This window comes from Ranitomeya imitator, chromosome 2 (genome assembly GCF_032444005.1).
Source record: "Ranitomeya imitator isolate aRanImi1 chromosome 2, aRanImi1.pri, whole genome shotgun sequence".
Classification (NCBI taxonomy): Eukaryota; Metazoa; Chordata; class Amphibia; order Anura; family Dendrobatidae; genus Ranitomeya; species Ranitomeya imitator.
The window spans coordinates 382,536,518-382,553,787 of NC_091283.1; the positions used below are offsets into that span (position 1 = coordinate 382,536,518).

Genomic DNA, 17,270 nt, shown 5'->3' on the forward strand with positions numbered 1-17,270 from the left:
ATCTTCCTACGCTTGTCATTACCTCCTCTCTGTGTGCGTGCCACAGGTCGGGTAGTCGACCCTGGAAGATCTGAAGTAACAGCTGCCATTATCCTGGTGAGTCAGCGGAAGGGTGAGACTCTGCTTATGTAAATGTAGCCAAAATATTTCTGTTTGGTGATGGAAAATGATAACATTTGGGACCCCACTTTTAACTTTTGCTCAGGTCTCATTTTGTCTAATACCAGCAATGTAAGTGATAGAGGTACACATGGCTCTGCTCTGTACACGTCTTACACAGAAACTTCCCCTCATCCAGCACCATGACAACCAGCACAGCAGAGTCCTGCATACACTGAGGCCCCTGATCATGTGACCCCTGACTCCTCCCCTCCTGTGACCTCATCACAGGTCCTGTGCCCACAGAACTGCCATATATGTGGTGTGCGGCTCTGCAGGTGGAGGTAGGTGCTGGAGATTCCCCATTACTGGGCGCAGAGGACATTAACCCCCTCAGTGCTGCGGTCCCATTCCAGGAGACAGAACATGTTCCCGTCTGTGTCGCTATATCAGGGTCTCTCTCTGTATTGGATTACATTGGGTCACTTCCCTCCTGGTGTCGCTCGCTGCTCAGTTACTGTACAGTCTCCATTATGGCCGTCGCCCGCTCCATGTTGTCACTATCAGGAGATATTAACAGCTTCACCCACGGAGCTTTTTTTGTTTTGCATTTTTTTATTTTTCCATGAATTTGGCCATGTGAGGGCTTATTTTTTGCGGGACGAGTTGTACTTTTGAACATCAGCATTGGTTTTACCATGTAATGTACTAGAAAATAGGAAAAAAAATTCCAAGTGCGGTGAAATTGCAAAAAAAAAAAGTGCAATCCCACAACTGTTTTTTGTTTGGCTTTTTTATTAGGTTCAGGAAATGCTAAACCTGACCTACCATTATGATTCTCCAGGTCATTACGAGTTCATGGACACCAAACATGACTAGGTTCTTTTTTATCTAAGTGGTGAAAAAAAAATTCCAAACCTTGCTAAAAAAAAAAAATGTGTCATTTTCTGATACCCGTAGCGTCTCCAATTTTCATGATCTGGGGTCGGGTGAGGGCTTATTTTTTGCGTGCAGAGCTGACGTTTTTAATGATACCATTTTGGTGCAGATACGTTCTTTTGATCGCCCATTATTGCATATTAATGCAATGTCGCGGCAACCAAAAACATAATTCTGGCATTTTGACTTTCTTCTTGCTACACCGTTTAGCAATCAGGATAATCCTTTTTTTTCTATTGATCGGGCGATTCTGAACTTGGGGATAACAAATATGTATATGTTTGATTTTATTTTTATTGTTTTATTTTGAATGGGGTGAAAGGGGAGTGATTTGAACTTTTATATATTTTTTTATATTTTTAAACACTTTTTTTTACTTTTGCAATGCTTCAATAGTCTCCATGAGAGACTAGAAGCTGGTACAACTCGATCGGCTCTGCTACATAGAGGCGATGGTCAGATCGCCTCTATGTAGTAGAATTGCTGACTTGCCATGAGTGCCGACCACAGGGTGGCCCTCATAACAATCCGAAAGTGACGACCATAGAGGTCTGCAGGAGACCTCGGATTGTCATGCCAACATACTGAGGTCACCGGTGCTCGTATTTCCAGCCCGATGGCCAGAAGCGCCATTTAAATGCCGCTGTCAACGTTTGGTAGCGGCATTTAACTAGTTAAAGGGAACCTGTCACCCCGAAAATCGCGGGTGAGGTAAGCCCACCGGCATCAGGGGCTTATCTACAGCATTCTGTAATGCTGTAGATAAGCCCCCGATGTTACCTGAAAGAGGAGAAAAAGACGTTATATTATACTCACCCAGGGGCGGTCCCGCTGCTGGTCAGGTCGGATGGGCGTCTCTGGTCCGCTCCGGCGCCTCCCATCTTCATTACAAGACGTCCTCTTCTGATCTTCAGCCACGGCTCCGGCGCAGGCGTACTTTGCTCTGCCCTGTTGAGGGCAGAGGATAGTACTGCAGTGCGCAGGCGCCGGAAAGGTCAGAGGCCCGGCGTCTGCGTACTGCAGTACTTTGCCCTCAACAGGGCAGAGCAAAGTACGCCTGCGCCGGAGCCGTGGCTGAAGATCAGAAGAGGACGTTTTGTAATGAAGATGGGAGGCGCTGCAGCGGACCGGAGACGCCCATCTGACCTGACCAGCAGCGGGGCCGCCCCTGGGTGAGTATAATATAACGTCTTTTTCTCCTCTTTCAGGTAACATCGGGGGCTTATCTACAGCATTACAGAATGCTGCAGATAAGCCCCTGATGCCGGTGGGATTACCTCACCCGCGAATTTCGGGGTGACAGGTTCCCTTTAAGAGCTGCTGGTGGATCGCGATTCCACCCGTGGCTATTGCGGGCACGTCAGCTGTTCAAAACAGCTGACATGTCCCCATAAAGATGTGGGCTCACCGCCAGAGCCCACATCAAAGGGAGGGATACCGACATCCGTGTACTATTATGCCCAATGTCGGTAAGGGGTTAATGTTCTATCATCTGTTACTGACGTCCTGATCTCTGAGGATATTCAACTGCTCTGGAGATTTTTGACATGGGATCTTTATGATGTTACAACATCATTTTCCTCCCATTCAGGTCCCTACAATATCGGATCCTCTCAGTGGAGATCTTCTATATAAGAGAATTCTCCTGACTGATCCTACAAGGAAGGATAGGGACAGGGACAAGATGGCGGAAAGGATGTTACACCTCACCCTAGAGATCCTCTTCCGGCTTACTGGAGAGGTGAGAGATTCTGATGACGTCACATTACATCATTCTTATCTATGGGAATAACAGATGGACGGAACTGGAGAGGTGAGGACTCTGGAAATGTCTGTAAAGAGATATATTAATGTGTCTCTCCATAACCAGGATTACACAGTAGTGAAGAAGACCTCTAGTGAGCGCTGTCAGGACCCTGTGTCTGAGGGATGGGGAAGACCCCTGAGCCCAATCACGGGGCCTCCACCTCACCCTCTGATATATGAGGCCATCAATGACCAGAAGATCCTAGAACTCACCTACAAGATGACTGAGCTGCTGACTGGAGAGGTGACACTGCTGGGACATTATACAGTAATGCTATGGATGGATCGGGGGATGACAGTATCATTGTATGTGTCAGGTTCCTATAAGGTGTCAGGATGTCGCCGTCTATTTCTCCATGGAGGAGTGGGAGTATTTAAAAGGACACAAAGATCAATACAAGGATGTCATGATGGAGGTTCCCCAGCCCCTCACATCTCCAGGTAATAGACAGGACTAAATACACACGGCCTATAATTATCTGTATTTAAAGAATGAATTCAGTTCCTGTATGCGTTTCCTCCAGTTCCTTCCAATGAGAGGACAACATCAGAGAGATGTCCCCATCCTCTTTTTCCAGAAGACTGTAACCAAGAAAATTCCAAAGTTCCTCAGGATCATCAGGTACATGGAGAGAAGATGTCATGAAATCTTAAAATATATATAAAGTTTCGGCTGAAAGCACTAGCCAGCTCACCGACTCTTGCAGGTGCACAGAACTCCTTTCGGACTGAACGTGGATCAGCAGAAGAGAGGAAAGGATGAATGTTCCAGCTCCTTAAAAAATTTCTTTTAATTTTCAATGATTAAAACATATAGTTTTATATATATCCCCAGTGGATATATATGCACTGTTCGAACACTGATAGTCCAGCGATGCGTTTCGATCCTTAGAGGGATCTTTGTCTCAGCTCTGGAACATCCATCCTTTCCTCTCTTCTGTCATGAAATCTTCCCAGTGATATGTAAAAGGCTGTGAAGGTCTTGTGTTCAGTCTTGTTTTATTATTATTATTATTATTATTACTATTTATATAGCACCATTGATTCCATGGTGCTGTACATGAGAAGGGGTTACATACAAATTACAGATATCACTTACAGTAAGCAAACTAACCTTGACAGACTGATACAGAGGGGAGAAGACCCTGCCCCTGCGGGCTTACATTCTACAGGATGGTGGGGAAGGAGACAATAGGTTGAGGGTTGCAGGAGCTCCAGTGTTGGTGAGGCGGTAGCTCCGGTGTTGGTGAGACGGTAGCTCTGGTAGTGATGAGGAGGTAGCGGGGTCAGTGCAGGCTGTAAGCTTTCCTGAAGAGGTGGGTTTTCAGGTTCCGTCTGAAGGATCCGAATGTGGTTGATAGTCGGAAGTGTTGGGGCACAGAATTCCAGAGGATGGGGGATATTCAGGAGAAGTCTTGGAGGCGGTGGGGTGAGGAGCGAATAAGTGTGGAGGAGAGAAGGAGGTATTGGGAGGACCGGAGATTACATGAGTGAAGATATCGGGAGATTAGTTCAGAGATATATGTGGGAGAGAAGTTATAGATGGCTTTGTAGGTCAGTATTAGTAATTTGAACTGGATACGCTGAGGGAATGGGAGCCAGTGAAGAGATTTGCAGAGGGGGAAGCGGAGGAGTAGAGAGGAGAGAGATGAATTAGTTGGGCAGCAGAGTTAAGGATGGACTGGAGAGGTGCAAGGGTGTTAGCAGGAAGGCCACAGAAAAGGATGTTGCAGTAGTCGAGGTGGGAGATGACGAGGGCATTCACGAACATTTTAGTAGATTGACGGTTGAGGAAAGGACGGATTCTGGAGATATTTTTGAGCTGGAGGCAACAGGAGGTGGAATGAGCTTGGATGTTCAGTTTGAAGCACAGGGCAGAGTCAAGGGTTACTCCGAGGCAGTGGACTTCCAGTACGGAGAGAGCGTGATGTTGTTAATTGCGATAGATAGGTCAGGTAAAGAAGATCTATGAGATGGAGGAAAGATGATGAGTTCAGATTTGTCCACATTGAGTTTGAGGAAGCGAGAGGAGAAGAAGGAGGATATGGCTGATAGACATTCTGGGATTCTGGACAGCAGAGAGGTGACGTCTGGGTCAGAGAGGTAGATCTGAGTGTTATCAGCATAAAGGTGGTACTGGAATCGATGGGACTTTATGAGTTGTCCCAGGCCAAGTGTATAGTTTATACTCGAGTATATACGGTATATCGTACGACAAAATGGAAGACAGTAAAAATAATTTTGTCAATGTATGTATTGTGATGTAAATTTACCTAGTAACATCATTCTCCAGGTCAGAACAATTACTGAATGTGCAGTTGGAAAGTTATGAGGAGATCCAGGATAGGGCGAGGTCTTTGATGCCAAAGGAGGAGAGGATCTGTAGTAGGAGGCAGTGGTCAACTGTGTCGAAAGCAGAAGACAGGTCTAGAAGGAGGAGTATAGAGTATTGACCGTTAGCTTTGGTTGTAAGTAGGTCGTTAGTAACTTTGGTCGAAGCTGTCTCAGTTGAGTGATGGGGCGGAAGCCAGATTGTAGGTTGTCAAAGAGCAAGTTAGATGAGAGGTGGGAGGAAAGTTCAGCGTGGACGTGCTGCCCCAGGAGTTAGGAAGCGAATGGGAGCAGCGATATTGGCCTATAGCTGGACATAGCAGTTGAATCGAGGGTTGGCTTATTAAGGATAGGCGTGATTGTGGCATGTTTGAAAGCAGAAGGGAAGGTGCCAGAAGTTGGCATTTTTTGAAACTGAGTGTTTTTGGTTTTACTATGCTCTTTTGTGTCTTCAAGTTTCTTGGTGGTGTGTGAACATGTTCCTACAGACTTGTTCACTGTGCAAGTAGCCCATGTGTTCCTGTTTCCATAATCTCAGCAAAGACCTATAGATAGGGGAAAGGAGGTCCCTAAAAGATCTAAGGACTGGGTATAAAAAACAGGTCACCTCCTAATAGAAAACACAGAGAAGGATGCAGAAACAAACTGAAAACAGAAACTAAGGATAGCAGAACCAGAGGTCCCAGAACTGCATAAATCCAACACAGAAAGCTATCAAATCACCTAGCCAGAACTCTAGCAGATTAACACAGTTGTCCAGCAAGGATTGGGAGGCAGGTGCTGGGTAATAAAGGGTGATACAATCACCTGACCTAAGACAACCCAGCACTAGGGGAAAAAGACCTGCAGCCAGAAAACCACAACAAGATGGCGGATGCTCAAAAACAAAACGGATTCTAACACAAAGGTGTTGTGGTGGTTGAACAATGAAGACTTGCCTTGTTTGGTCGATCTTATTTTTAAAGTGTGTGGCAAAGTACTCAGCAGAGATGAGGGAGGTTTGAGGGGGCACTGGGGGGTGGAGGAGGGAGTTAAATGTTTTGAATAACTGTTTGGGGTTGTAGGATAGAGAAGATACAAGGGTTGTGAAATAGGCCTGTTTAGCAGAGGTGAGAGCAGATTTGAAAGAGAGTGTTGCCTGTTTGAATGCAGTGAAGTCGTCTTGTGAATGTGTTTTCTTCCAACGCCGCTCTACAACCCTGGACACTTGCAGGAGCTTTTTAGTGGCCTTATTGTTCCAGGGTTGTCTATTGATACGTCGCACTAGGTGTGCGAGGTTTCTGCGGGGGTGCGCATGTGCTGGACATGGGTGATCGGTGAGGAGGTCAGGGATTAGAAGGTGAGCAGATGGTGGTTGGATAGAGGGAGAGGGGAGGTGCTGAAGTTAGATAGAGAGCAGAGACGGGTGAAGACACAGTGTATGTCCGTCTGTGTGGGTGGCTGCGAAGGACCAGTGAGTAAGTCCAAAAGATGAAGTAAGGAACACAAGTTTGGAGGCTGTTGACTGAAGGGTATCAGTTGGGATGTTGAAGTCACCCATGATGATGGTGGGAATGTCAGCAGAGAGAAAGTGAAGCCAGGTGGAGTTTTATCCACCAATATTGTACACTGAATGGATGATTTATTAGAGACACCGGAACTTTTCTAATATAAGCTTTTGTCAGTGGAAATGTGACCAGTGACTTTATTTTCTGGTTATGGAGACTGCTGGTTAGAATTAAGAGACAACAGGTTGGATTTGTACAGGAAACCTGCAGCTATTTCATCTTTTCTGTTCTTCTGAATCATTTAACAAGACTTTTTCATCTCTCTGTGACTTTTACATTATTGGTTTCAGGGTAAAGATCTGCCCCATATTGATAATACAGAGACATATGTGAGGGGTGAAGAGCGGTGTAAAGAGGAGATTCCTACAGATATCCACACAGGTGAGTAGTGACCACTTTATGTAGAGGTGTCACAGATTCTTCTCATTCATTGGATTGTAGAAATATTTGTTGATCTTTTTAGGGTTTGTAACACAGAATATTAACATCTGATCGGACTGGAAGAAAATTTTAATAGCAAACTTTTAAATTGACTAAATATAAAAAATAGTGTTTTTCCACACAAAAAATGCAGTGCTCCATAGGTGACATAATGTGCAGTATACAGAAGAGCTCAAGAGATTGCAGGTTTAGGTCCCCTGAAGTGCTAAGAAATAATTCTGTCACTACTGAAAAAAATGAAGTAAAATCAATAAAATTGCACCAATATAAAAATCGGCTCAGTAAGCAAAAAACAATCCCTCATACAACTCCAATGACGGGAAAAAAGTTCTGAGTCTCAATAATTAGCCACTGATACATATTTTTTTTTTTTTTACAAACTGACAAGTTTTGCATGTCTGTAATTGTTCTGACCTGGAGAATGATGTTACTGGGTAAATTTACATCACAATACATACATTGACAAAATTATTTTTACTGTCTTCCATTTTGTCGTACGATATACCGTATATACTCGAGTATAAACCAAGATTTTTAGCCCATTTTTTTAGGCTGAAATTGCCCCTCTCTGCTTACACTCAAGTCATTGTCCCAGGGGGTCGGCGGGGGAGGGGGGAGCAGCAGCTGTCAAATCATACTCACCTGCTCCCGGCGCGTCTCTGCATGTCCCTGCTTCTTCGGCGCCCGCAGTTCTTCCTGTGTTCAGCGGTTACGTGTTACCGCTCATTAAAGTGATGAATATGGAGGCGACTCCACTCCCATAGGGGTGGAGCACATATTCATTACTTTAATGAGCAGTACCAGTGACCACTGAACACCGGAACAAGCTGCCGGCATCAGAGACCATCAGAGAAGCAGGAACCGCCCCGGGAGGGTGAGTATAACCGGGGAGGGTGAGCATTGCGATATTCACCTGTCCCCGTTCCACCGCCGGGCGCCGCTCCATCTTCCGCGTCCTCTGGCTGTGACGTTCAGGTCAGAGGGCGTGATGACGTGTTTAGTGTGCGCGCCGCCCTCTGCCTAAACAATCACTGCAGAGAGACGAAAGACAGAGTGGCCTGCAGCGGTGGAACGGGGACAGGTGAATATCGTAAGTGTCGGTGTACCCGCCTGCTCAGGACAAGAGGTGAGTATGTCATTTTTTTTTTAATCGCAACAGCAGCATATGGGGCAAATATTTCTGTGGAGAATCTTATGGGGCCATAATCAACCTTTATGCAGCATTGTATAGGGCATAATATTCTATGGAGCATCTTATGAGGCCATAATCAACCTTTATGCAGCATTATATGGAGCACATTTTCTATGGAGCATCTTATGGGGCCATAATCAACCTTTATGTAGGATTGTATGGGGCAATTGTTTCTATGGATCATCTTATGGGGCCATAATCAATCTTTGTGCAGCATTATATGGGGCGTATTTTGTATGGAGCATCTTATGGGGCCCATCATAAACTTTATGGAGCATTATATGGGGCGTATTTTGTATGGAGCATCTTATGGGGCCATCATGAACTGTATGGAGCATTATATGAGGCTCCTGGTTCAATATGGATATTCAAAAACGCTTAACCTACTGATGTCTCAATTAATTTTACTTTTATTGGTATCTATTTTTATTTTTGAAATTTACCAGTAGCTGCATTTCCCACCCTAGGCTTATACTCGAATCACTAAGTTTTCCCTTTTTTTTTTTGTGGCAAAATTAAGGGTCTAGGCTTATACTCGGGTTAGCTTATACGCGAGCATATACGGTAATAAATATTCAAAATGAGAATTCATCCCACACAGAAAGAAATCAAACCATCACATGGAAAAATTAAAAAAAGTTATGCCTCTTGGAAGAAGGATGAGAAAGAAAATGCAAAAAACATAGATTGAAATTGAAAATGCAAAAAAGAAAATTGCCACACAAAGAAATTAAACATTTATTTATTAGCAACTCTTTTTGCTAACCTTACAATATAAAAACCCTCAACACATAGTGGATGAGAACAATAAAGATTGATGGGCATATATGTGGGCTTTCATGGTTTGAGGAGACAAAATTACTATTAAAGGGGTTTTCCCACCAACAAAGTACATTTTAATTAATCGATCTTGGAATAATAATAATTTTCACAATTGGATGTGTTAAACAAAAATGTTCCGGTGCTGATATAATCTTGTAAATGTGCACCTGCTGTGTACTGTGTAATGGCCATGCCAGATCTTGCAGGAACATGGTCTGATCATACTATAGCTCTTGGGCATGGGACGAGGCAAAAGAGAGGATCCCCTGTCCCGGGATACCTGAGAACAGAATCGTGACTAGTGATGAGCGAATATACTCGTTACTCGAGATTTCCCGAGCATGCTCTGGTGTCCTGCGAGTATTTTTTAGTGATCGGAGATTTAGTTTTCATCACCGTAGCTGAATGATTTACATCTGTTAGCCAACTTGATTACATGTGGGGATTCCCTAGCAACCAGGCAACCCGCACAAGTACCTTTGCTGGCTAACAGATGTAAATCATTCAGCTGCGGCAAGAAAAACTAAGTCTCTGAGCACTAAAAATACTCTGAGGACCCCCGAGCGTGCTCGGGAAATCTCGAGTAATGAGTATATTCGCTCATCACTAGTCGTGACCACTGCCCTCACAACGTCTACATTGTCAGGAAAATGAAAAAGTGGGCTTTTGGAGAAAGAGAAGGAAAAAAAATGAAAATGCAAAATCAAATATAGGCTGAGGTTCTGAAGAGGTTAATTTTTGAACAGATTTTATTGGGCTGTATTTTGACTACCGTATATACTCGAGTATAAGCCGACCCGAGTATAAGCTGACCCCCCTAATTTTGCCACAAAAAACTAGGAAAACTTATTGACTCAAGTATAAGCCTAGGGTGGAAAATGGAGCAGCTACCGGTTAAAGTCAAAAATAAAAATAGATACCAATAAAAGTAAAATTAATTGAGACATCAGTAGGTGTTTTTGAATATCCATATTGAATCAGGAGCCCCATATAATGCTCCATACAGTTCATTATTGCCCCATAGATGCTCCATATAAAGCTGTGCCCCATATACAATGCTCTGCAAGGTTCATTATTGCCCCATAGCTGTGCCATATAGTGCTCTGCACCGTTCATTGTTGCCCCATAGCTGTGCCATATAGTGCTCTGCATCGTTCATTATTGCCCCATAGCTGTGCCATATACTGCTCTGCACCGTTCATTGTTGCCCCATAGCTGTGCCATATAGTGCTCTGCATCGTTCATTATTGCCCCATAGCTGTGCCATATACTGCTCTGCACCGTTCATTGTTGCCCCATAGCTGTGCCATATAGTGCTCTGCATCGTTCATTATTGCCCCATAGCTCTGCCATACAGTGCTCTGCACCGTTCATTATTGCCCCATAGCTCTGCCATAAGGTGCTCTGCACCGTTCATTGTTGTCCCATAGATGTGCCATATAGTGCTCTGCACCGTTCATTGTTGCCCCATAGCTGTGCCATATAGTGCTCTGCACCGTTCATTGTTGCCCCATAGATGTGCCATATAGTGCTCTGCACCGTTCATTGTTGCCCCATAGCTGTGCCATATAGTGCTCTGCACCGTTCATTGTTGCCCCATTGATGTACCATAGAAAGCTGTGCCATTGCTGCTGCTGCAATAAAAAAAAAAAAAAAGCCATACTCCCCTCTCTTGCTTGCAGCTCCCGGGAAGATGGAGCGACGCCGGGAAGATGGAGCGACGCCCGGCGTGTGGATCGTGGACAGGTAAATATGAGATACTTACCTAGTCCCGGCGCTCCTGACGCTGTCCCTGCCTGTCACACTGTCTTCGGTGCCGCAGCCTCTTCCTCTATCAGCGGTCACAGTTACTGCTGATTAGAGAAATGAATATGCGGCTCCACCCCTATGGGAGTGGAGTCCATATTCATTTTTCTAATGAGCGGTCCCACGTTACCGCTGAAGAGGGGAAGAGCTGCAGCACCGAACACCGTGGGACGGCAGGGGGAGCGCCAGGATCGCCGGGACTAGGTAAGTATGCCTCAGCGCCCTCTCCCCCTCACCCGCCGACCCTGCCACCCACTGTGACTCGAGTATAAGCCGAGAGGGGCACTTTCAGCCCAAAAATTTGGGCTGAAAATCTCAGCTTATACTCGAGTATATACGGTATATTGTGCTGATAGAAAATCGGTTGCGACTGGTGAAACACATAAATATATATATACACCCCCTTTTTGGCTATGGGCTCAGACTAGCTTTCTGTACTTTTTAGTATTTAGCACGTGTCGCTTGTGTGTTTTATCCTGCACTTCGATGTTATCAGTTATATACAAAAAGGTATCCAAAAGCATATCTACGCTAATAATAGGGTTCTTTCACCGTGTGCATATACACTAAACCCAATAAACAGGTACAAACATACCTTAACACACCACTCAAAAGAGAAGGTAAAAAGATAACAAATTTTATTGAATTACATATAATACAAATACTACATCTAAATAAAATGAAAGTTTAAGAGGAAGGATTTTTACTCAAGCAAAGTGCACAAACAGGATGGAGGAAGTAAGTATACTCAGGCTCTGGGATAGTGTGTAAGGCATGATTATTTTAGTAAGCATAGAGAGCCATAACAAGGTTGGCCTTAAAGTGCATAGTGCAAACAAAATTCATGCAGGAGTGAATCAAAATAGTAACTAACACGTACCCATATCGTCCGCCTGTCCTCAATCACTGGTCCTCCATCCTGTTTGTGCACTTTTTGATTTGATACACTGACTATTTTGGAAGTAGGTACACTAACTGTGTCTGTTTTTTGGATTTTAATATTGATTCTAATAAAGTTTACTAATTTTATTTTTTGAGAACACTAGTCCTAACATTTCTTCTTCTATGGTGTTCTGTGAGAGACAGAATCTAAAAAAAAAATCCAGAAAATCACATTGTATGATTGTTACATAATTAATTTGCATTTTATTGCATAAAATAAGTATTTGATACAATAGAAAAACAGAACTTAATATTTGGTACAGAAACCTTTGTTTGCAATTACAGAGGTCAGACGTTTCCTGTGGTTCTTGACCAAGTTTGCACACACTGCAGCAGGGATTTTGGTTCATTTCTCTAAACAGCTCTTCTCCAGATCGTTCAGGTTTCAGGGCTGTATCTGGGCAACATTGAGTTTTAGCTCCCTCCAAAGATTTTAGATTGTGTTCAGGTCTGGAGACTGGCTAGCCCATTCCAGGACCTTGAAATGCTTCTTACGGAGCAACTCCTTAGTTGCCTTGGCTGGGTGCTTTGGGTCATTGTCATGCTGGAAGGCTCAGCCATGATGATCTTCAATGTTCTTACTGAGGAAAAGGAGGTTGTTGGCCAAAATCTCACAATACATGATATCATCCATCCTACCTTCAATACGGTGCAGTTGTCCTGTCCTCTTTTCAGAAAAGCACCCCCAAAGTACGATTCCCCAGACCGAGGATGATCGACAGTTATCTTGTTTTTTTTCATTTTCTAAAAATTGTGCCAACAGTTGTTGCCTTCTCACTAAGCTGCTTGCCTATTGTCCTGTAGCCCATACCAGCCTTGTGCAGGTCTACAATTTTTTTGTCTCCGGTATCCTTGGACAGCTCTTTAGTGCAGAGTAGGAAGGCTTCTTGAAGAAAGACTATGAGGTCTGTGAGAGCCAGAATTATTGCTGGTTGGTAGGTGATCAAATACTTATTTCATGCAATAAACTGCAATTTAATTATTTAAAAATCATACAATGTGATTATCTTGATTTTATCCTTAAATTCTGTTTCTCACCGCTGAAGTGTACCTGCGATAAAAATTACAGACCTATCCATTCCATTGGAAAAACTTGCTAAATTGGCAGTGTATCAAATACTTATTTTCCCCACTGTATTTCACTAAATGTAAACAAATATTTTTTATTTCACAAAAGTTTGGTGACAGGTATGCCAAAACATTGAACTATAAAGTGGCAAACTGAAAGATGAAAAGAACAGAAACCTCACAGTTTAACATAATATTCTATGAGTTCATGCTTTGATATCTACTGTTGTCACCAGTGCCTTCATCAGCTCCTAATTAAATTTTAGTACAATTGGTACTGAAATGTTATAGAAAGTATAAATTCTATAATTATTAATCTAAGTTCAATATTAAGCTATAATTTCCATTTTATTCTTGGCAGATGACTGTACCAGCAGATCGGAGGCACATTTTACGTTTTCAGATTTGACCGCACATGATCATACTTTCACACAGGATGCGTGTGAAGAACGTGACAATATCCCAGATTTATCCTCAGCCCTTCACAGTAAAGATCTACCATCTGTTCTTTTTGAAAAGCTCCTATCTTCTGATTCATCACAGACTATTATGCAAAAAAAACAAAACAGAATTAATGGTGAACATCAAAAAGATGAAACAAAAAAGAAGCCATATTCCTGTTCAGAGTGTGGGAAATGTTTTGCAAACAAATCATATTTTCTTGCACATCAGAAAAGGCACACAGGTGAAAAGCCATTTTCATGTTCAGAATGTGAAAAGTGTTTTACCGAGAAATCAAATCTTTTTAAGCATCAGAAAACACACACAGGTGAGAAGCCATTTTCATGTTCAGAGTGTGGGAAATGTTTTACACAAAAATACCAAGTTGTCATGCATCAGACAATACACACAGGTGAGAAGCTATATTCATGTTCAAAATGTGAGAAATGTTTTGCAAAAAAATCAAATCTTGTTGCACATCAGACAAGTCACACAGGTGAGAAGCCATATTCGTGTTCAGAATGTGGGAAATATTTTGCACAAAAATGGCAACTTATCACACATCAGGGAATACACACAGAGGAGAGACCATTTTCATGTTCCGAATGTGAGAAATGTTTTAAAAAAAAATCACATCTTCTTACGCATCAAAGATTTCACACAGGGGAGAAGCCATATTCATGTTCAAAATGTCGGAAATGTTTTACAAGGAGATCAAGTCTTGCTACACATGAGAGAAGTCACACAGGGGAGAAGCCATATTCATGTTCAAAATGTCTGAGAGATTTTACAAGAAAATCAAGTCTTGTTACACATGAGAGAAGTCACACAGGGGAGAAGCCTTTTTCATGTTCTGAATGTGAAAAATGTTTTGCAAAGAAATCAAGTCTTGTTAAACATCAGAAAATACACACAGGTGAAAAGTCATATTCGTGTTCAGAATGTGGGAAATGTTTTACACAAAAATACCATGTTGTAACACATCAGAGAATACACACAGGGGAGAAACCATTTTCATGTTCTGAATGTGAAAAATTTTTTGAAAAGAAATCCCATCTTCTAACACATCAAAGAATTCACACAGGGAAGAATCCATATCCCTGTTCTGAATGTGGGAAATGTTTTAACAAGAAATCACATCTTGTTGCTCATCATAAAACTCACACAGCTGGAAATCCATTTTCATGTCAAGAATGTGGGAAATGTTATACAGTGAAATCAAGTCTTGTGAAACATCAGAGATCTCACACAGGAAAGTAGTCATATTCATGTCCAGAATGTAAAACATTATTTGCAAGTTTTAGTATGTATCCAATACCAGGCGAGCTTTTAGTCCAGATTTAGTTAAATAAATACACTGGGCTACAAAAAAATATTTTTTGTAACCATCGGAGGTGACATTGTACTTTTCTGAATCATCTTTTTGTCCTGATTTAAAAAATATATAGTTTTTCTGTAGCACTTATAGTTTCCATGGAGCAGCAACATTATTATAAGGTATAGGAAATATACTGGCGACATTAAGAAAACAGTAATCTACATACCTGAAAAAAATGCTTCACCTTGCAAAACAGTTTTTATTGAACCAAAATTATTTCACATGCAATATAGAAACCAAAATATGAGCAGAAATTAAAAGTGCTTGACATTAGGCTGTTGTTGATACGATTTTTCAGGGTTGTCCCTATATAACATCCAATAGTAATTTGCCATCATTGAGTCATTCCAAAAACCCTGGTAGAACTGTGTCACATTACTTTAATGTCCTGGAGAAACCTCTCGCCATGTTCATCGCTTACATCCCCAAGATTTTGAGGGAAGAAATCTAAATGTGAATGCAAAAAGTGTATTTTCAGAGACATGCAACATCCAAGACACTGGTATGCATTTAGCAGTTCCTCAACTCCTTCAACACATTCTGGAGATTTTTTTTTCCTAAGAAGTTTTCACAGATCCACTTGAAACTTTTCCAAGATCTCAATTCCTTATCATTTAGAGTTCCTTCAAACACATTAGCTCTCATAAGCTCTCTGATCCGAGGACCAACAAATACCCCTTCCATCAGTTTTGCTGGTGAAATGCTGGAGAATTTCTGTGAAATATCATGGAACCTTTGTGAATTTGTCTTTGCCATGGCTTTCACAAAGTTTTTAATCCCAACTTTATATGTAGTGGAGGAAGAAAGATTTTTGTTGGAGCAACTAAAGGATTATGCTGAACATTGTCTCTACCTGGAGCATAGATGTTTTTCTGTCCCCGATCACACCGAACATAATGCTCTACTGTATTTCTACTGTCCCATAAAACCAAGAAGCAACAACATTTTGTGAGACCTCCTTGCATTCCTATTAGCAGACCAATCACTTTCAAATCTCGACAGATATTCCAATGATGATGCTTATATTGTATAGCATCCAAAGCAACTGACAGATTTTCATAACTTTCCTTTAGATGACATGAATAGGGATTGATGGTTTCATATTTCCATTGTGAAGCAACACTGCTTTCAAACTTCTCAGGAATGAATTAATAAACAATTGCCAATCTGCAACAAAATACTCTTCACATTGTTACAGTACACCATTGGTTCATCAACTGTGAAAAGTTGTGCTAAAGTGTTACTTCTGTTTTGGTAATAATACACTTTGACATCATCATGACGAAGATTCTTCTGTTTCAACTTAAGGTACCGTCACACATAGCGACGCTGCAGCGATACCGACAACGATCCGGATCGCTGCAGCGTCGCTGTTTGGTCGCTGGAGAGCTGTCACACAGACCGCTCTCCAGCGACCAACGATCCCGAGGTCCCCGGTAACCAGGGTAAACATCGGGTAACTAAGCGCAGGGCCGCGCTTAGTAACCCGATGTTTACCCTGGTTACCATCCTAAAAAGTAAAAAAAAACAAACGCTACATACTTACCTACCGCTGTCTGTCCTCGGCGCTCTGCTTCTCTGGTCTGGCTGTGAGCGCCGGGCAGCCAGAAAGCAGAGCGGTGACGTCACCGCTCTGCTTTCCGGCTGACCGACGCTCACAGCCAGAGCAGGAGGAGAGCAGAGCACAGCGCTGGAGGACAGACGGCTGTAGGTAAGTATGTAGTGTTTGTTTTTTTACTTTTAGGATGGTAACCAGGGTAAACATCGGGTTACTAAGCGCGGCCCTGCGCTTAGTTACCCGATGTTTACCCTGGTTACCAGCAAAGACATCGCTGAATCGGTGTCACACACGCCGATTCAGCGATGTCTACGGGGAGTCCAGCGACGAAATAAAGTTCTGGACTTTCTTCCCCGACCAGCGATCTCCCAGCAGGGGCCTGATCGCTGCTGCCTGTCACACTGGACGATATCGCTAGCGAGGACGCTGCAACGTCACGGATCGCTAGCGATATCGTCTAGTGTGACAGTACCTTTAGATGCAAGAAGTTCAGATTTATCTTTTGACTATGAAAGGTCTCTGATGAGATCATTTAATTCACTTTGAGTAAAGTGTTCTGGCTGCTCCATCAGGTACATACTCATCTTGACTTGAGGCCTGCATGTCTTCGCCAGTAGCTTCAGCTCCATAGTCTTCATATTCTACTTCATTTTCATCCAATCCACACAACGGTGGTACAGGATCTGGCAAGGTACCATCATGTGGAACTGGCCTAATTGCAGTTTCAAGTTCAGGGTAATTAATCTTATGTTTGTTCTTTGTAGAAAAGCCTTTCAGTTTGACATAACAAAAGTAGCAGTCATCACTATGATTTTTTGAGTTCTCTCCAAATCATGGGAACAGCAAATGGCATAGCCACTTTCCTCATATTCAACCAGTCACAAAGACCATTTGAACAAA

At 42.7% G+C, this 17,270-nt stretch overlaps 1 protein-coding gene across 2 annotated transcripts; it reads left to right on the top strand.

Annotated features, from left to right (window-relative positions):
• Nucleotides 1-383: 383 nt before the first annotated feature.
• LOC138664068 (zinc finger protein ZFP2-like) lies at nucleotides 384-15,982 on the top strand. Of its 2 annotated transcripts, XM_069750490.1 has the most exons (7): nucleotides 384-443; nucleotides 2,630-2,779; nucleotides 2,909-3,088; nucleotides 3,162-3,285; nucleotides 3,369-3,466; nucleotides 7,013-7,103; nucleotides 13,355-15,982. In XM_069750490.1, exons 1-7 carry the CDS (start codon nucleotides 417-419, stop codon nucleotides 14,692-14,694), a joined length of 2,010 nt encoding a protein of 669 aa, XP_069606591.1. In that variant the 5' UTR covers nucleotides 384-416; the 3' UTR covers nucleotides 14,695-15,982. The 2 variants fall into 2 exon arrangements, with proteins under 2 accessions (XP_069606591.1, XP_069606590.1); XM_069750489.1 differs by lacking the exon at nucleotides 384-443 and having other exon boundaries at nucleotides 2,506-2,779.
• The last annotated feature ends 1,288 nt before the right edge of the window (nucleotides 15,983-17,270 follow it).